The 23,861-nt window shown below is 40.8% G+C and overlaps 1 protein-coding gene across 3 annotated transcripts; it reads left to right on the forward strand.

Annotated features, from left to right (window-relative positions):
• The first annotated feature begins 397 nt into the window (after positions 1 to 397).
• Positions 398 to 14,163, forward strand: LOC145453538 (sodium- and chloride-dependent taurine transporter-like). 3 transcript variants are annotated; one of them, XM_080331504.1, is made up of 15 exons: positions 398 to 621; positions 1,060 to 1,285; positions 1,943 to 2,110; positions 2,179 to 2,310; positions 3,212 to 3,452; positions 3,614 to 3,746; positions 4,778 to 4,912; positions 5,375 to 5,478; positions 5,540 to 5,633; positions 7,281 to 7,424; positions 7,556 to 7,693; positions 9,594 to 9,797; positions 10,024 to 10,194; positions 11,853 to 11,961; positions 13,002 to 14,163. In XM_080331504.1, exons 3-15 carry the CDS (start codon positions 1,954 to 1,956, stop codon positions 13,100 to 13,102), a joined length of 1,863 nt encoding a protein of 620 aa, XP_080187630.1. In that variant the 5' UTR covers positions 398 to 621; positions 1,060 to 1,285; positions 1,943 to 1,953; the 3' UTR covers positions 13,103 to 14,163. The 3 variants fall into 3 exon arrangements, with proteins under 3 accessions (XP_080187630.1, XP_080187631.1, XP_080187629.1); XM_080331505.1 differs by having other exon boundaries at positions 1,060 to 1,239; XM_080331503.1 differs by lacking the exon at positions 1,060 to 1,285 and having other exon boundaries at positions 399 to 621.
• The last annotated feature ends 9,698 nt before the right edge of the window (positions 14,164 to 23,861 follow it).

Here is a 23,861-nt window from a genome sequence, read left to right on the forward strand (position 1 = left end):
CCTTCAAATGAAAGTTGACGGAAGTACAGGCATGGTTCCCGAATACACATTAATACCATTATTGGCGTGTCGCCACACACATCCCGCATTAAGACAAGGGTCAGTGTCACTAGCGATTGCGCAATTGACGTAATTATTCTATAGATTAACACTCTCGCCCCGGCCGGGTGTTCGTGATAAATACCTAAGTATATATCGTGCATCGAAATAGGAATATGCACATCATGCAGCTGTTTCGTGGGCATGAGATTTTCAGTGGGAGACTTAATTTATATGATTGTGTATCCTTTGGTAATTGGTTTAAGCGAGACGGCGAGAGAGTCTTGTAACTACGAGAAATCCCTTGGCGACATGAAGCCGTATAATTGCGATGATATTCTCTCGTACACAGGCACATTCCACCCGTCGAGACAGCAGAGTGTGGTTCGTGTATGCCACATTACAGACACCGCGGTGTGGGTGTAGCCTGATTAGTGATACAGCCAGGAATCAACTTCCAGAGCCGCAATACTATATTTTTGACCGACAGACGTTTCTCTTGGCCTAAAGGTTCGCCGGAGTACTTACCGATAGAATAAAGCCTGATTTTGTGCTGTGACGGAATAGCAACAAGGAGAATTTGTAAGTTAGTTAAACATTATCTGTGTGTTAAGGTAGGGAATATAGAGACTGCCGGACAAGTACTGCCGGTTCTTCCACCAGACCATGTGGGTAGGGCCGGGCTCAATGATCGCTGCAAAATTTAATCCTATCTCGGATATTCCTCAGCATCCTTGTTTCTCCAAGCATCTTCAAATGTAGCTTGCTATTATTTAACTTAGGCGTGTGATTCAGCTGTGATGGCACCCTAAGTCAAACTGCTCAACAATCATTCCCAATTTTATGCTGTGGAAATAAGGATACTGATGGACTATAGGGATAGGAGCTAAAATGTATTGTGTATATTCCTTGTTTTCTTTGGTGTAAACGTTTGAAATTCAATTGACAGGACACGCTTTATTCGACAATCTCGCGTCCCTTAGCACACAACTTTCTGGCAGTACTTTTCTTTCATGGCAGACTACAAACTCAGTAATGCGAGCGCGCAGTCCGATATCTATATCATGCAAAGACCCACTGACTGCTCATCGAAGCGATCAGAAAGGAAAGGCATGATATCAGGGGTGTGGTACAATGAATGTAACACGAAGTGTCGGCAGCAACAAGAAATGATGTTTCGGGACCATCTGTAATGACTCGGTGAGCTGGTGTACTCGACAAGGAAACGGTACACCACCACATATACGTAAGAAAGATCACATCGCTTGTGGATATGGCCCCAATCAGAAACATCGAGAAATAATGTGCAAACCCCTACTCGCGGGTTTTCGCGTTATAAATATTTTGTCGCACTGCGGTGTGGCTGTATTCGTTGTCGTTTGCCTGTGTATTATACATGCTTAGTACTGTTTTGTAAAATGATAGTGCTTTTACGATAAACCGACATCTTATGGATTTTTAAAATTCGTTAGCTAGTGAAATGTCATAAGTGATCTGTTTTTCTCGCTTGTAACAACAATACTAGATTTCTTTCGAATCAACGCATAATCGCATTCTAATACATTTGCTGATGGGATTGAAGTTTTTTGTAATATGAATTGTGTTATGTCCGTAGCGAGACTGAGACTGATACCATTCGTCGAAGTTTCGTATTTGTTTCGTTTCCATGACGCATTTAACTTACCTTCTTGGCGGTTTTTATCGAAAGCACTGTCGTTGTATATGCATTTCATCTGTTCATTTGCATCGCCTAAGTAATTGTACTAGAGTTATTATCATAGGTAATGTGAATAGTATAATGAACGTTAAGGAACGAATGCGGTGAACTTGTTAACTAATTCTTAGCAAATTTCATAACATTTCTAAACTGTAATGCAGCCTTCTTTTTATGTGGATTTTCCAGCATTCGGAGCCATGTCGAAGGTTTGCGAAACCGAGAAAGGTCTGAAGGGAGAGACCAAAAGAGACACGTGGGCGAAAAAGGTCGATTTCGCCTTTTCGATTGCGGGCGGCTTTGTGGGCCTCGGAAATATCTGGAGATTTCCTTATCTTTGTTTCAAAAACGGAGGAGGTATTGTTCCACCGGGTTGACTTGACACACCGACTCATTGTGCTGAATTCTATTTCTTTCATTAACAGGGGCTTTTCTAGTACCCTACATCCTGTTCGTAGTGCTCGGATCTCTACCGGTATTTTTCCTGGAGGTGTCAGTCGGCCAATACTCGCGGTGTGGAGCTATCAATGCGTGGAAGATTGTGCCAGTTGTCAAGGGTTCGTGTGTCATATCTTTATCAATGAAAGATATTCCCGCTCCTAACAAGAATCGTCTGTCAGACAGTCCCGTAACGCCACGATAAGAGCGACAAGCCAAATCCGTGTAGTGATACATTCCGCACACCGCATTTGACCTTGACAAGTTGAGGCGAGGTTAAAATGTCTGCGATGCAAGAACGAATAGATCGAATCACAAATTAACTCGAAAGTAATTGTGCGACCTATCCAATCGATAACAAGAGTGCATATTTGATGTCAATTGCCATTCGCCCTCAAAACAACGCAGTTTATCATCAATACTTTTAGAAGAAGAGCATATCCGACGGATTTTTCAGTCATTCGAACGAATGCATTCATAATTACGACAACACTCACGAAATGGATTACAAACATACTAGATTTCCAGCGCTTTCTAATGACGTCGGATTAATTTATATTATATCAGACCCCGCTTGGTAATTGCGAGTAGGTCCCATGTCGTTATCTATACATAGATGACCTAGGAAACAGTTCGTTTATTTGTAGGAGCGGCTCGTAATAAATCATCAGTATGACGGTGGTTGTATACGGTATGAATCTTATAATGTAAGCGAAGTAATGCGATATAAAGCTGGTATTGTATTTTTTTCAAATGGACTGCATCCGTACGTGGTGACTTCCCGTAATAGCTTATAGTTGAAATATCAATCTGTGATATCAGTTTGGTAAATTTCCATTAGTATCCAGATGCAACAACTCCAGTATTTTAATGACAACATATAGAAATATAGATATATGTAGATTCATTTTTAACGAAGCTGTATACTTCAGTTTCATCGTTAGGCAATAGCGTGATATATGATTGACACTAACGGGCTTATTCCTCATCCATCATGTCTACCAAATTATTGAATTTCAGGAATTGGGATCGCCGTGAACATCATCAACTATTACCTGAACGTCTACTATTCGGTTATTCTCGCTTGGGCTCTTCGTTACTTTTTCGCCTCGATGGCGTCCGAGTTGCCGTGGTCAACATGCGGGAATCTCTGGAACTCCAACAGCTGCTATGTCTTCGGGGCGAAAGAGTTTGTCGAGAACAACTTAACCGGAATAACTGCTAACGAAAGTCGGATCTCGTCAGTCGTCGAATACTGGGAGTGAGTAACAGATTATATTATGCCTCACGTGGGAGCGATGTAAACCGAGAAACTTGTAGACGCACGAACCACGCCGATATCACAATGGGAATCATTTACTACAACAAAATTTGATATCTACAGTAACGGATACTCTAGGAATTCAATTAATTATGTTACAGGCGAGGTGTGCTTGGACGGAGTAAAGGCATTGAAGTCGCTGGGAACATCCAATGGGAGCTATTACTGTGTCTATTTCTTACATGGCTCGTGGTGTATTTTTGCATATGGAGGGGCATAGGCTGGACCAGCAAAGTAAGCGCCCTTCCCAAATTATTCACTAGGTTTGGGAAAATATTATGAAACTCATGGCCTTTTTCATCGTACTTTCTATTTTCATATCTAATAATAGCGCAGTTTCTGTGACGATCGAATGTTACAAAATAAAACAATATCCCTTTCGGCGCGACCACGGAAACAAACCGCACGTGACGAGCGCCATGGGATCTGTGCGCAATCTGCGCATTATGTGGTGTTGAGTTCCACGGTGCATTGCGCAATCAATCGCGCTGAAGGAATTTACAGTACTTTTCCGCGTCATGGCGAACAGAAGTACGCCCGAGTCTCCTGACGACAAGTGTAGCTTGTGTAACTTATTACATTGTGAAGTCTTGCAGAAGTCATGTAAATGTTGGATAATTATTCGACGCGTATGTTGCGCGTTTTTCTAAAATGCAGAACATTACGGCCCCCTTAGTGGGCAAGCCTTTGTTTCCATCGTGTGTGGTCTCACAAAACTTCTCGTCTATGCGTGTTATTTCCCCGTTGACAAAATACAAATTTGAAACCGATTGTACAGCCTATACATAAGCATGATCAATGCAGCACTCTACCTGATATATTTTTCTTGTTTAAACGCTTTGGACATGGCTTTGTAGAACTAAATTTTTTATTTTTTTTATTTTGTCTTTTAAATTGACGGCATTCATATGTTGTCATCAATTCCTCACTAGCAGTCGGATTCAAGAACACTAAATACTTTCCATTCTACATCACATTATATAAACCATTAGAATGGTAACATACGATTTCGTAGGTAGCCTACATTTAATAAAACGCAATAATCGGATTATCGTACTTGCCGGTATATATTTCAAGCATCAGGACAGGGTATGTAGAGAAGGGTAAATGCATACTTTGTGGGATTTTGGTCTAAGTTTCGTGGAAATTCGAACGGATGCGCGGCAGTGTCTATTCATGTAATATGCATCGCATACGAAGTACTGCAAGAAGACGTATATCTAAAGAAACTTGGTTAACTGTGCGAACTTTTGTGTTCAATATAGGTGGTTTATTTCACTGCCACATTCCCACTTCTGATGCTCTTGGTACTACTTGTGCGCGGGGTCACACTCGACGGGGCGATGGACGGAGTTGTCTACTACCTCAAGCCTGACCTTGAGCGATTGAAAGACGTTCAAGTACGTTCCTTCACTATTCAAGCTTCAGATAATTGGAGTCTTTGTGATTTCAATCGGCGCGTGTTGAATCGACTCAAGAAGAGGCGATTTTAAATACCTCCGCAGCGTAAAGCGCACATGGATTGTCACTATATATGGCTGGTTTCAATATCCACACATTTACAGTTATATGTCAAGAATCCTGTATATCTAATGTGGAATTTTGATTTCGTTGGCATAATTGCAAATTTGGTAGTTTTCTGATATCAGTACTATCAATACTTTCGTTGACTTATAATGAAAAGGGGGGATTGGCTAAAAGCAGTCATTGTTGCTTTGAAATCACTGCTGGACTGACTATCAAATAGTGTGTTGCCTAATGCCTGATGATAAGACGCACCGATCCAATCGTTTGATACGCTACATCCACGCCGTAGAAAATCATAAGCCTCTACTTAACAATTGTCTCTTTGATTTGTTTAGGTTTGGTTAGACGCTGCCGCTCAAGTATTCTATTCCTATGCTCTTTGTAAAGGAATGCTGACAACAATGGGAAGTTACAACAAGTATCGGTACAACAGTTATAGGTAAGATATCCATCCCTCGAACTCACAGTGCTCTCCATAACCCACTTACATTTCTATGCAGAGACTGCATTATTTTATCCGTGCTGAATAGCGGAGTGAGCTTCATATCCGGATTTGCAATATTCGCGGTGCTGGGATTCATGGCCAAGGAACAGGTATGCGTCTTGCCCTATACGTCAAGAAGAGAGGCACATTTTGTAATATTATGTCCGTGGTATCCTTGTTTGGATTTTTATCTTCAAAGCCCCACATTTAGACGTAAGAAAACAACAAGGCATCCAATAACAACACATTCGTAGACAATGTCAATACCATTCTGATTATTGAAGTGGATTGGTCGAATGATCGGGAGAAAACGTTGAACGGAATCTGTCCTAACAATAACCCCTTTGACATGTCTTATTTTCAATAGACGATATCACTGTGTATCTCTGTGTGTGTGTCTCTCTCTCAACACTAACTATTGTATTATCGATTTCAGAAGACGTTATTGCGAATGAATCAATTTAAATTGGCATTGTCTTAACTCAGACTCAATTGAAAATTAGTACCGGCAGCACAATTCATTAACTCAGAAAAATGTTACATATTACTCTTGTTTCTGGTAGAATTTACACGACAATTGTGGCTCATGAAATTCTATCGCGGAAGTGTCGAAACAATCGTGTGTACAACGTGTCTCGTTGCCAGGTCACTTGCTTTTATCGGCGTAACCCTATCTAACGCGCGCGTTATACCGACTTTTGAGCGAGCCAAAAACGCTAACAGACAAACACAGGAATACCGGACAAAGCGGACATGCGTCATCCGATAATATTTCGCATTCCGCTTACGTGAACCCGCAAGGAACTTTGATCCTTCGGAGCAATGTACATCTGGAAAATAATTGCTGGAATAGCTCATTGTATGCACGACTTCTATGGTCATGGTCATTACTCAATAGGCCGATATTCTTTTTCCTTTTAATTCCTGAACGGCCGACTTGTAGCAATACCTATTTTCGCTCTAGACTTTAGAAGACACGGCTTATGCGGATCGTATACTTTAGACTAGATAAATCTTCAAGACTTGGGAAGGGATTTTGAAGTCGACCACGACTGTACTTGAACAAATGTCCTACAACCCATTGGTGTTGCAGCAGTACAATGCACTTATATACTACGATACTCATCTCCGTAATTAGGTAGAGTTATCTTTTATAGCCAGCCAATATGATTCGCACCGTACGCCCGTACTAGAGGTAAATTGCTAATGTTTAAAAACCGAGCAATGTCCGATCTCGGGTTGTAGTGAATTTTGAAAGTCGATCTCGTCATGTTTAGACCCCCCATGAACATGATATCTAAACATCATTTGCCGCTGAAGTGAATCTCACAACGAAGTATCGGTGGATTAGCAAGTTATGTAGGTCTGATGACGTAATTTGAATGCGCTTTTGTATGGGTGCGAGATAAATTTTCATTTGACAATGAAACTCGGTGGCAAATCATGCACAACAATTAAAAATCGTTTTCTTTAACTTTCATACACTATCTGATACCCCCGCACCATCCCGGCTCTTAATTTGTTCGTAGAATGTAGAGGAAACTGGCAGCTTCGGGAACATTCATTCTCATGGTATTACGAATTTAATTGAACTTCCCACAGAACGCAAAAGTTAATGCGGTCGATTCCATGTGATAACAAATCGACTTTCAATCCGGCATATAGGCTTTTTGAAAGCAGAAATTTTATAAATATATCGACTAAAACAGAGACATCTGAAATCTCCTCTACATATGAATCAGTGCTTGTTCGCGCAGGGCGTCCATATTGAAGACGTAGCCGAATCTGGACCAGGTCTCGCCTTTATCGCGTACCCGAAAGCGTTGACGCTGCTACCAATGCCGCAGTTTTGGGGCTGCCTATTTTTCTTCATGCTTTTTCTCTTGGGATTAGACAGCGAGGTGAGCATGAAATTGTAAAAGCGATCTTGATAATGTTAATCAAATCGATGGCATCATTATGGTGTATGAGGTTCCCCTGAAATCGATACCTATTCGATGAGGGAGATTAATGCCACTGTTTTTGCTTTCAGTTCGTCGGGCAGGAGACGTTGATGTCGGCATTTGTCGACTTGAGACCCAAGTTTTTCCGAAAACCCTGGAGAAAAGAGATAGCGCTGGCCGCATTGTGTCTAACCCAATTTCTGTGCGGAATCAGCATGGTTACTCAGGTGTGTTGTCATGGACGTATGTATGTATACTAAGGTTTTAATCATTATACATCTACATCATACAACTAGTAGTGAGAGATGATTTTTCATAATAGCGAAACTGGTGCCACTCGGAGTTAACTTATCAACGGAAATTATAATTTTCATAATATTCTCCATTGTGGAAGCCTCGAAAACTTGATTGGTAGTATTGCAGCATACAAAAGTGCAGTACAAAACTACGCACGTTAGCGCACGTTTCCTTGAAAAAAAGACACATGCATTCACTTTCCACAACAAGCATAGTGTCATGACGTCATACTCGAATGCCGACTCCAATCGAAGCCTGATAATGGATCCAGAATCGAAGCCCTCAGGTATTCGATTTAGCCCAGACCTATTCACAAACTGTCGGGAACACGCACGGCAAGCGTTTGGGTTAGGACGTTCCCTGGTTCTGTCACTGACGTCAAGACGGTTATACCTTTTAAAGTAACTGGTGCCCATGTATTGATGAAGTGATAAATCAGTTCGCAGAACTGTGTTCTATATATATCTAACCACCTCTTCATCGACTCTCTTGTAGTCCACTGGGAATAAATACCCGCTGTTGGTCAGGAGTTGACTCTTCATTTTAAGGATCGCTGTTCATAAAATCGCACGAAGAGATATGAATTTTTGGATTTTTGTGAAAAGCCCAAATGCAGCTCATGCATTCAAGTTGATGGTGACATTGACTCGAAAGTTCTCTAGTTAGAAACATAATTTACGTCATCTCATCGTGAGTGGGAGGCATCAAACTCAGTATGAAATTAATCAATAGAGATAGCACGTTTTCATTAAATTTTAATCAAATTGTTGGTATGCCAAATGTCGAAAAACATTTACTAAATAGGTGACTCGCGTGAAAACTGTCTGTGATGCATGCATTAGCAGAGCGATAGAGTCTAAAGCAGGGGTTCTCAACCTGGGGGGCGCGCCCCCCTTGGGGGGGCGCGAAGAAGTGGTCACCTGAAAAAAAATTTCGCGCTCGGTGCGATTTACCTACAATGCACGCGTGTTTCTCTCTATAAAGACCCAATTTCACATATTTTTATTCTCTCGTCAACATTCATAACCGTCCATACCACCAAACAATCTGTTGGGGTTGCTAGCATCCCAGTTGGATTTTGTGATATGACGATAAGGGGGGCGCGAAATTTTTCACTATCAAAAAGGGGGGCGTGTCTAAAAAAAGGTTGAGAACCACTGGTCTAAAGTTTTTGAATTATACTTTTTTGGAATTAAGTACTGTCATATATTCAAGAAATGTGACTCATATCGCAAATTTCGATCATAAATATCAATTCGTCGCTTCTGGGTTGTTACGAAGATTAGCACATTCATTCAAAGTAATATAACTCGCGTGAAAACTGTCTGTGATACATGCATTAGCAGAGCGATAGAGTCTGAAGTTTTTGAATGAAATAAACTTTTTTTGGAATGAAGTAACGTCATATATTCAAGAAATATGACACATATCGCAAATTTCGATCATAAATATAAATTCCTTGCTTCTGGGTTGTTACGGCGATTAGCACATTCATTCAAAGTAATATAGCTGTTATAATTCTGCACTGCGTTAGGGAACAAATGAACAGCAATGATAAGTGAGTGATTGGTGCAGTTACTCTCTGCATGTTAGGTTTACACATGGGCTGACGATCCGATGACAATTTATTTGAACCATTGCTGAAATGGAGCAGGTACCAACGATACGATTCGAATGCATCTTATACATTACCTTCAGTGAGATAATTGTAGTCGGTTAACTGTAACTTTTCGGGTATGAATGCTTGCTATCGCATGCTAAATCTATACTCAGTACGGATGAAACAAATCTATAACACCGCACACGTACGATTGCTTTATTATTTTACAGGGCGGCGTATACGTGCTGAATATTTTTGATCGTTACGCGAGTTCCGGTTGGTGCATGCTGTTTATAAGCTTCTTCCAATGCGTGGCCGTGTCTTGGATATTTGGAATAAATAAGTTTTGGAATAGGGTTTGCGAAATGGTGGGATACCGACCGTTTCCATATATCAAGTATTCGTGGAGTGTACTGACGCCTATAGCTACCTCTGTAAGTATGCGATGTTAACTTTTCTTGAGGTAAAGCCTATTGGATTGGATTGGGGGAACTGTGCGCTCGGGAATCTGATGAGCGAGCTAAGTCCGTTGACCGAGTTGCGAATATAGTGTTAAATTTGATTAATCAGTTCGTAATGAGTATCATATCCTCGTTGTGTTGTTACACGCTAATCAGTGGTCACTGGTCAGTGGTCATGGATACCAATTTCTATTGACAGGTTCTTTTCGTGACGTCTATCATTTATCACAAAGCGTTGACTTATAACAAGACTTACTATTACCCCGACTGGTCAGTGGCTATTGCATGGATGCTGGCAATGTCTTCCATGATGTGGATCCCTCTTTACGCTATATATCGCTTCGCCATCGCGAAAGGTAACTGGAGAGAGGTAAGTCGTGGTCGTTTACAATACTTCTCCAGATCAGAAAGATCTTTGGTGAAATAAGACACGGAAGTGCTAGGTGACGCATAAAGTAAAACGGCATATCTAATTGCACTGCTCCCTCAAGAGGTTATGGCAATGGTTCTCAGCCCGTGTGCCGCGGCACACTAGTTTGCCTATTGGACTGCTCAGGTGTGCCGCGAGCAAATGTGGTAAATGAGTTCGACGTATAACAAAAATTAAGGAATCCAACTTATCCCTGTGGCATTGGCATTGTTTTTATTTTGCCCACTCAGGACACACACGGGTGTATTTAGTTTGCCAATGTCGCCAACAGTCAGTATTGGCGGCATTGGAGACATTGACAAAATAGATATAGGTCGACATTGGCGACTTGGGCGACATTGACAAATTAAATACACCCGACACTCAATGTACCATGCGATATAATGAACAGATATAGGAAAATGTCGAAACGACCAAGTACGGTCACTCAATCTGACACCTCCATCAGCATAATGCCTCATGTAGCAGTGTTCGGTGTTTATCTTTATTTTTGGATATTTTCATTCCCCTTCTTGAATTCGTACTTGGTCGGGTCTTTATCTGGGCAATGGCTGTGAAGCCCCATATCGCCCACGTATAATAGAATTGGGGAGGGTGAATACTAAACAAAAGGTAATCATTCGGGCAATTCGACCGTGACGTCGTGATTTGGCCGAAGGTGGTGACCATTTTTTAGTCGCCCCCGTCGGACGACGGGCTGAGCAGTGACATAAATTTAGTTAGTGACAATTGTATATTTTTGTTTAGTCGTCTTCATGCCAAATTCTGCACTCATGGTACTCCTTCTTTTTCAGTGTTTATGGTATTTTGACATGGTCATTTAAGATCGTATTACGAGGAGGAGCCTATAGATAATCCGCCAACACTTAGCAAGGGATTCCAGAGTCAAACCTCGGTCGGACGCGAACCCGCAACCTATTCGTGTTGCAGTTGTGCAACTTACCAATACGCAACTCGTCACTCATGGTCTCGAAGTCCTAGGGTGTCGCGAACTATTTTTCTCTCTGATAATAGAGTGCCGCGACGTCAAAAAGGTTGAGAACTACTGGGTTATGGTTTGAAACCTGCTCTTGTACTTGAAAACCCGATTCCATCTTACTCTTTAAGCTTTGAAAAGTATAGACTAGTTATGGGATAAGTTTACAACACTTTTATAAGTGAAATCCCCACAAGAAATCCGTGAAATAGCCCCCGTATCATCGTAAAATAATGTAGTCTCGAAGATTGTACCATTTCGTAGTGAGATTATCGATTTTGTATTAGTCGCGCATATGCACTTTGCAATGCGAAAGTAGCCATCGTCGATCAACTGCTAGAGGTATGCGACCGGGGCCTACGATATCGATATCGATATCGATGCGACCATTCGTCAACTTTCTACAACCACTTGAACTAGCATTCAAGCATTACTGTAAATTCCCACATCTACTTGGAACCAAGTAGCAATTCATGGCGTTATTTCTCTTCGATATAAGTAGCAACGCTGACTACTTCGGCCATCTCTGTGCACCTATGTTTCTCAGTATTTGTGAAAACATCGCAAATCATACTCATCATTGACGTAAGCCTTATGTTGTCAATGGATATCTTGTGTTCAGAGATTGACTGAAATCACGACTAGTGAATACGACGACTCTACCCGAGTTTTGGACGACGATGAGAGCACTACAACTGATTCCGAAGAGATAAGACTCAGCGAAAAAGCAGGTAGGCGCAGTGCCATCTGCATCGTTACCGTGTTATACAAAACACGCTGGTCTACCATAAAACCGACGGCGGTGTTTTGTGAACCTGGGAACGGTTTTGGGTATCGTGAACACGAATTTTACTAGTTCCAAACATTACATTTCGGTTAGGCATAATTGGATACAATGCGACGTACTAAAATGAAGTAACATCGCCGTCACACAGGATCCTCTCCCAAGTGCAGGAGTTTTATAATAGGGTCCTACTCGCCAGCTGCGTAAGCGGTGTCTTAGAAAAGCTTAGAAGTGGACCGTGCTACAAGTCGGCAGATACGGTTTAAAAATATAGAATATCGGGCCGGTGTAAAAGAATATCGCAGCCGAAAAACATCATGCATACCACAAACAAACAATCAAACATCACCGTATAACTGTGTCGTTCCAAATATAATGTAGTTTCAGTAACATAATCAAAATCTGCCAAATGGTCCAATCTCGCAAAAGATATTCCACTAAGGACAACATAAGGCATGTGACCAAGTACAAGACCGAAAGGACCTGGAGTACAAAAGTATGACCCCTAATGGCCACTAAGTAATGGACGAATTGATATGAGACGTACTCAACTGGCATGCCATTTTCTGAATGCGGACCTTTTCAATGTTGAAGCCGGACCTTATCGGGCTACTATTTATTTGTTTTATTAACAACACCAAATCCGATATCGTTGATTTGACTATCAGAACAACAAATACAATTTGCTTATTGATTTTGCTATGGCGTTGTACCGTTTTTTTAAGTATAATTATAATATATAACATTTGTACGACGGTACAACTGCTGTACGACTGCTTTGTCAATAGTTATTTTTAGCTTATTCTAGTAGACCAACTGCGCGACCTAGCGATAGTCATTTATTCTGCCTTTTTTCGTATAGTGGCGCTTACCATCACTGTTAACTGTTCATGATGACTCGCAATCTATGCAAGAAGCTTTCCTGGAGTTCGTCCATGATAACAGATTCCAGTATTTTGATGACTGAAGTTATTGTTTTCCATACAGGCAGCGAGAGTCCAAACTTCACTGGCTTGGATGTCGCAAGCATGTATTTCGATCATGACAACGATCCCGAAAAAGCCGAATCGCAGAAACTCTTCCGATAGCATCTTGCAGTCGTTTACAATTGTTATGCCGTAGCTACATACCATGTTGCGCGGCTGGCATCGCATTTCAATTCCGCGCGTTTTTTGTCCAACTTAACGTATTTCCTTGTCGTCTCAGCTACGGGAACATTCCAGTATGTCAACACTCGTATAGCGTCAAGCGACATGCCGTTGATTAGTGACTGATGTCTCTAATTGCTAAACTGAGAATTTACCTTTAGGAAAAATAGTTTCTGTTCTATCCTGGAATAGAATATCGATTTAGACTTCCGTAAATAAAGAACGTTCACCGACTACGACCACAATTCATATATCAACAACGGGTCTGTTTCTAATTCAGTAAATGCCCAGCATATCGCTGCAACTACAACTTGAGCTATTAAAAATCGCACTGACTCGGGACATTTGCTATTATTGAAGTATCCTAATTGTTTTGTTTTAATCTTCCTAGTTTCGACTTTCTAGAATATGTGAGTTTCATACCACGATATAACTAACATGAAGCACAAGGTAAAAGTTCACGTGAACGCGTGAAGTCCCCCATATGTTTCGGATTCCTGAGTGTATTTTTAAGTAAATCACAAAGTATCCTCGCGATAGTTTTGTAGTCAAGTCTCCCAAATCCTTACCTCAGCTACTTGCTAAATGCCAACGTCGAGATGACGCAATCAGAACCGTTGTGACACCTTTTACGCTGTAGTTACAAAATCATTTAACAATGGAGTATCTTTTGCGCAAGATAATAGGAACCTCAAAATGACACACGGCTAGAGACAGGCCTATTGATACACGAACTATGCCCCACCAAAGTCTAAGTATAGGTGATATATTACGTTGATTAAGTATCATCGCAGAAATGCAGTTCAGTCGCGAGCCATTTTTCGGCGTCTCTGCCTTTTCCTCATATTATAGTCGTGTGCTGTGGTCTACGGTAGAGGTACGATTGCTTTTGTTATGGCTGGTTATGAGGTTTCGCTGTGAATAGATATCTTGGATTGTTCGATTTAATATTTCAATTTTCATGTAGGTGCACATCTGTTAATAAACTGAAGACATGATCATTGCTTTCCAATTTTCGTAGCACAATACTATTTTGCCGCAGAATGTTATTTATGATGCACCCAGTATGAAGCGAAGGGTTAGATGTTGGAGCATAAGCGACATGGTTAGACAATAGTTTGCTTGCTTTCACTACTGTTGACTACACTCGAGTGTGGTCACTGCCTTCTTATTAAAATTGAGCTCAGATCATTTTATCATCGGTAAGTTATATCCGTTCGCGGTCTCACGACTGAGCGCTTGATAATAACCGGTACAATCACCCTGAGTAAGCAACGTGTTTCTGTTAGTTCCCATGAAATGACGCCGACAGGAATTTCGCTCGCAAAGCAGATGAGAAAGCGGATTGCAATACCGCTGATGCATGAAATACAGAGGCAATACTTTCGGGTGCATCGCAGGGCGCAATGCCCTGAAATTTACAAGAGATTGAAAGACATTGAGCTGTACGTAGTCCCAATGCTGAATGTGCTATGTGATTATAACTTCTTAACCTTTTGATTTCGCACTAGTGGAAGCATTGCAAATTATAAATACAGTTCGTGCGTCGAGTGTAGTAGGAGAGGAGTGTATAGTAGAGGACCAGGGGTAAGGCGATTCTTGCACCAATGCAAACGTTTGCGATTGCGATTACTTGTGAATTTGCAATATTAACCACGATTAATCCTTGTATATCTGGATAAATACGCGTTTAATGTATTGATTCGGGAATCCGGCCCGCGAAGTACTTCATTTCCCCATATACGGCCCGCCGACTGGAGAAGTTGCCCGCCCCTGATCTATGAGATGGATAAAAGGCATTATATTCTTCGTGGTGACGTAAAAGTTACATATTTGAACTTTGACGTATTACATTCAGTTATGACGTCATAATGAGTGATAGTCGATTACTCGACTCGACTCGAAGTATTTTACGTTATTCATAATCGAATCACTCAGGTAGGGGAGATGTGGTGCCGATGGATCAAAAATTGCAAAATGATCTCTGGCCCTCAAATCTTCAGCCGAGAATAGTAGATCTTTTGCTATCTTGACACTTCGATACAAGCTCTACCTATCGAGGACATTTCCATGAATATCCGCCTTTTCAAAATATATTTATAAACGTTTAAAATTTGTTGCTCGAACGTGTCATCGGTCCCCACCCGGTGGGTCCAAAGGCACACGACCATGGTAGCTATGAGACATACGCTCAAAAACTCAAATTTAATAACTTGTTTTGCTGTGTACTATAATCTAAGCTACAGCAAGCCAATGAAGAATGTTTCTTCGCGACCTTCAAGAATAAAATAGATAATATCAACTCAAATGTTGGCATAAAATCATGTTTTGATTTACGCTCAAACTTACAAAATTAATGCCACATACATATTACCCGCAAATCGCCATTTTGACTTTCAAATACCTCGTAATAGCGATAAAACACCACAGGTAACTACAATTTACAGCCTATATATATGTAGGCGAATTTATGTTGCTAAGTGATTAGTTGGTCCATCTATTTTGCTTGATTTGGCTATGGTACCATAGGTCCCCCACCCCATAAATATTGTAATTGACTTGAAAATAGTCCACTCGAGGATGGTATTGATTCAAATAATATATGCCATTATATACCCTGATACAAGCCCTATACTTCGCATCAAAAATTATGGCGGGTTTGTTAGTCTGAAAGGTGATAAAGAAAAATGAAAATGTCGATCCAAATTTACTTTACACCCCCTAAAACGTAAATCATTCGTCACAGACCCAATAACTCACGAAGGTCGAATTTTTTTGCATGTGAGGAAAGATTCTGTCAGCATGTAATTGTAGACAAATTCCCGGAGTGTAATCATGGAATTATCATGGAGAATTTTTCAAGTATTTTCGGTCCCAGTGATCCATCGGTACCACATCTCCCCTACTCGATTTTGCCCAGTCTTAATGATGAGCAGTGGAGGATACAAATCCGACGTTTCTCTGACAATAATATGATAAGACGCACCCACACGGTTCGCAAATGTTCACTTTATGTCACAGTCCTCGCAAAAGTGAAAAGGAATCGTCTTTTTTATAAAGAAATGGATTAGCTATGTCAGATAGCAGATTACGAAGATAATTTCGATGTATTATCATCGTAATCGATACGATTACCAAGTCTGAAAGATGCACTGGCAGTCTGAATCGACAGAATTCCTTAATTCAAGCAGTCTGCTTTTATAGGTGTTTTTGTTTTGTTTTTATTGACACATCATTGGCGCTTATCGCTATTATAGTCATTTGCGCCCAGTACATGAATTCATTAACGTCAGGTGTCTTTTTTGCTTTTTGCTCCTTCATCGTGATCTTTAGCTGCCATCTTTCAAGAGTTCGGCTCTCTCTTCCTCTGGGCTTTTGAAGGCGCTGTATTTACAGCGGGATCGGTGATGAGGGAGGAGCCCAGATAAACCTCCGACACATAGAGATTTTAATAGGTGTATGTTACTGGTAGATTAAGGGAGATTATACGCCAGCGGTCACCAAGGCGGTGCACAAGGGCTCCAGGTAACCCGCAAGGACAAGATGAGTAGCCCGCTAGCATGTTCTGAAAATAGATAGAATAGCAGCATTTACCAATATTCGTCAGATTATTACCAGTGAACTTTTAAATATATAGATTGATTGATTTAGCTATTCTTGTTTAAATCGCACTAACATGTAACTTAGAAATGATTTCAAGTTGATTATTGGGTACACTTCTCCTAAGAATGAGTATACAATATTTTTAGAAATGGGCATATCGGCGTTGCCATTACCGCGCCACGACGCACCAACACATATAAAGTTTTAGGTCATGTAACATGCGACTCCAAGAAGTGTGCCTTAACGATCGGCAGCGAGAAAACCTTGGCCGAAAAGGACTGCCCTTATGCTGACCGAAAACTTCGTTATATATACAAAATACATATCGGTTTAATTGTCCATAGGCGCTTAAATGACTGGCGCCGAATGTTCCTGTCAAATATCATCCCGCAGGGAAAAATTATAAGCCAATGAAGAAATACCACTTTGAAATCGTGTGATTTTTTAGTTTAGTAGGCTACGTGTGGGCGATTCTATATTATTTTATATAGCAGACAGAAGGTCACGAAATAACATTATGTAACGAAGTCATGCCAACGGATCCGCCTGCCCGAAGATGTTTAATTATTATTTACGGGCCCTACAGTTCCCAAGACACCACACTGAGCTCTACCGGTAAATCTGATTACGTGAGCAGAGAGGACAAGAAATAGATAGCAATCTATATGCAATTCCCGATCTGATTGACCGATTTAATCATGAATTATCGACAATTTTCGCGCTTCGCGCTGGCTTGCTAAACTGTAATTTCGTGGCAGAAGCGAACAACGTAATGGGGGGTCGGTTTATGACCATATGGGAACCCAAAACTCAAGTTTTTTGGGGGGCCTGACGAAGTGCTGTTTCGTTCCTGCCAACGGGTACACACCCGAAGATGTTTAATTATTTTTTACGGGCCAAACAGCTTCCAAGACACCTCACTCAGCTCTACAAGCAAATCTAATTACGTGAGTAGAGAGGACAATAAATTCATAGCAATATATATTGAATTCACGATCTCATTGACCGATTTTGTCATGACTTATCGACAATTTTCGCGCGTCGCGCTGGCTCACTAAACTATACAACTATATTTTTGTGGTAGAAGCGAACAACGTGATGGGGGGTCGGTTCATCACCCTATGGAAGCCCAAGACTCAGGTTATTTTTGAGGACCTGACGAAGTGCTGTTTCGTTCTTGCCAACGGGTATATATACAGTACACCCGAAGATGTTTAATTTTTATTGAGGGGTCCTACCTTTTTAAACACACCTCACTCAGCTCTATCGGTAAATCAGATTAAGTGAGCAGAGAGGATAAAAATTGATAGCAATATATATGCAATTACCGATCATAATGACCGATTCATTCATGAAATTTCTCGCGCTTCGCGCGTTTAGGCGAGAGAAGCTGAGTCGCTAAATGGAGACGCAACTTATACTATAAGTATCGATAAACAACGCGGAGCGTGAGGGGCGTCTGAGTTAGGCTCGGTTTATCACCCTATAGGGGGCCCAATACCAACGTTTTGGGGGGTCTGACGAAGTGCTGTTACGGCCCTGTGTATGAGCATTACGTATTGCATCTTTTGACACAACTTGTTTCTCTTACACTCAACGCATTTTAGTACCATATTTCTAACTTTCTATATTCGTTGCTGCTGTCCGGTATAATGGAATCTGTCATGTCTGGATGCTGAACAGCTTGAGATTGAAATTGTAACGGATAACAGATAGCATGGTGTCCAGTCTAATGTGTGACATGATTTATTTTAAAATTTGAGTTGACTGTCGCTGTATAATTTATACAAACATGGTGCGAAGTAATTCATCATTTCTTAAATAATCTTGGTGGCTAGCTATTTGAGATGATATGTTTTGATTTAAAAGACTCGTAGAAGTCTTACACACAGCAATGTGATTCCTGCCCGGTGCTATGAATATAAAAGCGAAAAATTCAGTCGGGTACGGGTAAACGACGGGAGTAAATGGTAGCCTGTCGCTTCAATCAGTAAACAAGAAGTAGCTCTTGGTTGTAAAAAGGTTGGAGACCCATGTTATACGCCGTATGCCGTTGTTGATATACAATGACACCATAATATATCTCTAACCAGAAAATAGTACTGTTTATTCCAATATCAATATACTATTCAATGGTTTACTGACACGTCCAGGGAAGGAACCCGTTAAGGGTAAAGGGTTCATTAATATCGGTAAAGAGCTGAAAAGTTGCTCCGTTCATATGGATTTTTAAGTGCCATAGACCAGGTTATCCGGTATTTGTGTGATGCGACTAATTTGCATGCCAGCCTATTCACATTTTTCAATGCCTATTTAAGCGGCTTGATGACGTGACAAATCATGTCCTTGCGTACGTCGCTTACCTAGGATTACACGAGCAGGAATACTCTATCTTCGTGTTTCAATTGCCCACTGACAAATTAGGTAAATAGTTCACTTTGATAGAATTTGCAAAACATTGCATATTTACCTCAGATGTTGCGAGCATAATGGGTCAAAATTATGCGTCTCCGCAATTGAAGCACATTCGATTCAAACATGACTTCGATGTCCGCACTCAGTGGTCGCATAGAATCACTATTTATTCATACCCTTTTATAATGCTAGTAGAACATCAAATGCCAGTGTTCTGTGTCGGCATGCGCAGCGAACGTCTCAGTCAAATTAATACATAAGTATAATCTCTAGGGAAAGTTTTTGTTGCAGTCAAATCCGTGGAAAGTTGCATTTATTTTTCACAAAATTGCAGTAAAAAGTTGCATGTATTTTTCACAAAAGTTGCGCTAAAAAGTTGCATTTATGCACAAGTTCATTGAAATTATTAGGGTATGAGATACTCGAAACGATCCCTTTGCAAGACAATGTAGCAAAACTCAGTGTTGGCGATATCCACAAGGTCAATAGCCTGAAAAAATTGATCTAGGTAAAATATAATTTTCGGCGTTCTAGCCTGAATGTACGCCAATTCAAAGAAGACCTCAAATTTAATAAACAACACTCAAATAATAAAGCGATCTATTTACATATAATTCCAAATATTTCCACTAAACGTTTTTTGCATGAAAATCGAAAAAAGTTATGTTGATTGGAAAAAATGTATAAAAGTCTCAAAAAGTTGCAGTACAAGATTCCTCCATACAGCATAAAACACCATACTACATAACTTCTGCGTATTTAGGAAGCTGCCGGAACTTGTAAAAAAGATTCAAATGTTGCAAACACTTGCCCAACTAATAACGTTTTCGGGATCTGTCGAGCACAACTAATGTGCCCAGTCCAGGTTACGCGACTGTGCGCGTCGATTTCAAAGTTCTAATTCGAATCAATATGTTATGTTCTTGATCTTGTTTGAACAAATCATACGACGAGGTTGCAATACGAAATCAGAATATTATCAGCAAAATGACTTTAATACAGGCGGCACGATCCAGAATGCAGGTAAAGAAAAGACAGTAGATAACAGAATACAAGGGTATAAATACGAAACACGACACACGAGGAAATAATGATTTGCAGTTATTACTACTCCTAGACAAATAAGAGACAACCGATACCGACGTAAAATGCACGAACATAACACAATAGTGTTCATATCGATTTCTAATGAGTGATTCGTATCGCCGGAAACGAGTAAACTAGGGTTACCATATTTTGGAAATCTTTTCCAGAAATTTGAGACTTGCAAAACCGGAGAAGAATTCTGAAAACGGTGAATTTTTCCCACTTTGTGATCGGTTGACTAAAAAAAAGTCAACTTTTCGCCCAGTCTGAGCGTCACTTCTGTGCTAATTTACGGCACATCACTCGCATTTTGCTCTAAATATGACCTAAATTTTCAAAAAAAAGAGGACAAAATCTCAAAAAAGAGGACAAAAGGGCGTCCTCCGAGGACACTTTCAAAAAAGTAAAAAAAAGAGGAGAAATCCTCTTAAAAGAGGACGTATGGTAACCCTAAGTAAACACATAAAAATCACTAACGCCGGTAATTGAGGTAAAGACTGTTCAGTTTACTGAATTACCCACGGCGATATATATATGTATGATTGGTCTGCTGTTGCAAATATCAGTATTGATTTTGAGGAGGAACTATTCCATCTGTTCAACGGAGACGATCCCGTTACTTAGATAGGCCCACAGATTTGCCGACAAGATGGCGTAATGGTGAAGCGTCCGGCTTCTTCATCGGTAGGTCGTGGTTTCGATCCCCGGCCGGGTCAGAACAAAGACTGGATTAGTAACACTGGTATTTACGACTTCCCTGCTTGGCGCTCATGCATTATTGAGATAGCATGGAGGGGTGGTGCAAGACTTAGAAAGCCATACACGGCTATATTTGCACCTTCCTTATCCAGCGGCGTATGCACATCATGCACTCATGGTATGCATATATGCACAGATCGTGTGTATGTCTATCATGAGTCGATGTATATGCCGCAAAACATCAAGGACAAAAATAAACTACGTCCTTTCTTTTTCCTTTCCACACACAATTGTTTACGCAAGGCATCAGTGCTACTGTTAAGTAAGCTGGATTGCGTGTTGTATCACACTCAAACTAATTACTTGAGATGGATCGATATTGCCAATTACAAAATCCGTACAGGGCTATTCCAGCACACCCACGTTGCAGACGAGATGCAGAACAGAATAGCAGAATATTTCTACTTCCTTCCCATTTCGGAATTTACCCTGGGGAATATTTTTGCGGTGTCTGGTCAATACCGAAAACACCAATACCGAGAATGGACACCACCGAGAATGGACATTATTGAGACTGCAATACATGCAATGCAAGTATGTTATCTATATGTGCAATTCGTGTGTATGTGCGTCACGGCGTTGCTACATTCATTGTCGATTCCCAGGTATAAATTTCCGACAATGACCGTCTCAGTAAGTTGATTCTCGGTAATATCCATTCTCGGTAATGATCATTCTCGGTAATGGTTTTCTCGATATTGGTGTTGAACCATTACCAGTGACGTGAGGTGAGGTTCATTGCTGGTGAGGCAATGTGATTGCTCCATATTAAGAAATTTGCCGTCGCAACTCCACATTGCATACAGCACTGTCGGTATCCGAAATCGATAGCGAGTTTCGCTGTGCTGCGATTATCCAATTGTCAGCGACTATTGAGTGAGGCAGAGTCGTCTGTGCCTCACCTGACCATTGTTTCCCTTCCCTGTCATTGTACGTAATAAAGTAGAACTTCACATTCCTTGGCAAATCTGAGAGAGTTCTGGTACTCTGACATTGTTAATATTCGAATTTTCGGAATCAGTGTGACAATAGCATTTTATTGATACCAGTTATAATAAATTCTGAGCTGTTTATGATGAATTGCATTATCGCAGGTGAAGCAAGACTCGCAGGTGCTTCACATCTGCTGTTGCACTGTATTTGTGAACAATAGATATGAAAATTGTGGATGTTCGGCGAAAATGTTCAAATTTAGATATTCGTGAACATCCACGGATAATGTCATTAATTAATCATTGAAGGTTCTCACAATTTTATCCCACTCCTCCTAACGACAGGTGAGGCGCTGCCTCACTTGCTTCCCCTGACCGCACTGCATATTATTCAGAACATGTAGGACAGGGGTAGACATTTCTGGGTGCGGTATACAGATCGAATGATAGTATTATCACAGATCAATATGTCATATTACTTAAACAAATTTTGAGCAATTTATAATTGCGTTAGAGCTCGCATGATAAATACATATTTGAACACTTCGATTCCTTGTTATTGGCATGAATTCGTAATGAGTGGTATTCGAATATACCCAACTCGAATCGAAGCTTTAATGCTTTAATCCACCTAAACCACACCGCATAGAGTGCGATTGGATCTACCGAGATTCAGTCCCAATCAACGTTTCTGACAGGAATTGCGGCAACTAGAACGTAAATATTATTTCTATCGTTAATATTCGTGACTATATTTAACACTCAGAAATATTCGCGTCGGGACATGTCAATTCGATAGGAAAAATCAAACCCGGCTGTTTTTTACCCCCTGTCAAAGCAATAGTACTGCTGAGCTTTACGCATATCTAGAATCTGTATTGCGTATGTCGGACGGGGGAAACGCGCGTGAGTGTTGAAGTTTGAGCTGGGAAGTTAAAGGAGTATATATTTGGTCAGGATATTGACAAATATATCACCTGTATCTTTCGAATTCTATTCCAGGCAAATTGGACAGAAGTCGGTGTGTCGGTTATGCAGGTGTTCGGTTGCGGTTGTTTGTTTCTTTGATATTCATGGTGTTTCGACTACATTTGTCCTATTACACGAGACCGATACCTTTTGGGCCGTATGCACCAACATTGAACACGTTCAAGTCTGATCGTCTGTTCGCTCGAACATAACTCAAACGAAACATCAGTTCAAAATTTCTCGCGATCCACCATCAATATTTACACGCCGTTCAGACGAACTGATGATCATTGAGACGAGCTAGCGTACAGTAAATAGATGCTCAATTTGCACCCTGCAAAGCTACTCAAGGCCGACCGAATGGTAAACAAAACAAGGTTTTTGTGGAACTATAGAAATTAAACATGGAACGGCAACGACCGATTTTGCAGCTTCGTTCCGCTTCGCCGAGGCTGGAGTGGAGAGTGGTTTTGCGTAAGCGACTGAAGGATGTCTGGCAATCCAAAAGCTATCTTCCCGAGCACAGAAATTATTGAATATGGTCTTGATCGAAAGCCACTGTTGCAGCGATTCCGAAAATATAAATTAAAATAATGATCAGGCACTGATCCACCTAGAATCCGTCCTTCAAGTCGAAATATCGGCATTGTTCGAACAATCGGAGAGTCGCAACGGGTCATTGTTATGGTCATTGTGTTGCGGTTACCCGATTGTTCTGAACAATGCCGATATTTCAGACTTGGAGGACAGATTCTAGGTGGATCAGTGCCTGATCATTATTTAAATTTATATTTTCGGAATCGGTGCAACAGTAGCTTTCGATCAAGACCAGATTCAATAATTTCTGCGCTCGGGAAGATAGCTTTTGGTTTGCCAGAAATCCTACAGTCGCTTACGCAAAACAATTCTCCTCTCCAGCCTCTGCGAAGCGGAAC

This window comes from Botryllus schlosseri, chromosome 13 (genome assembly GCF_051294905.1).
Source record: "Botryllus schlosseri isolate E-star chromosome 13, Bs_hap1, whole genome shotgun sequence".
Classification (NCBI taxonomy): Eukaryota; Metazoa; Chordata; class Ascidiacea; order Stolidobranchia; family Styelidae; genus Botryllus; species Botryllus schlosseri.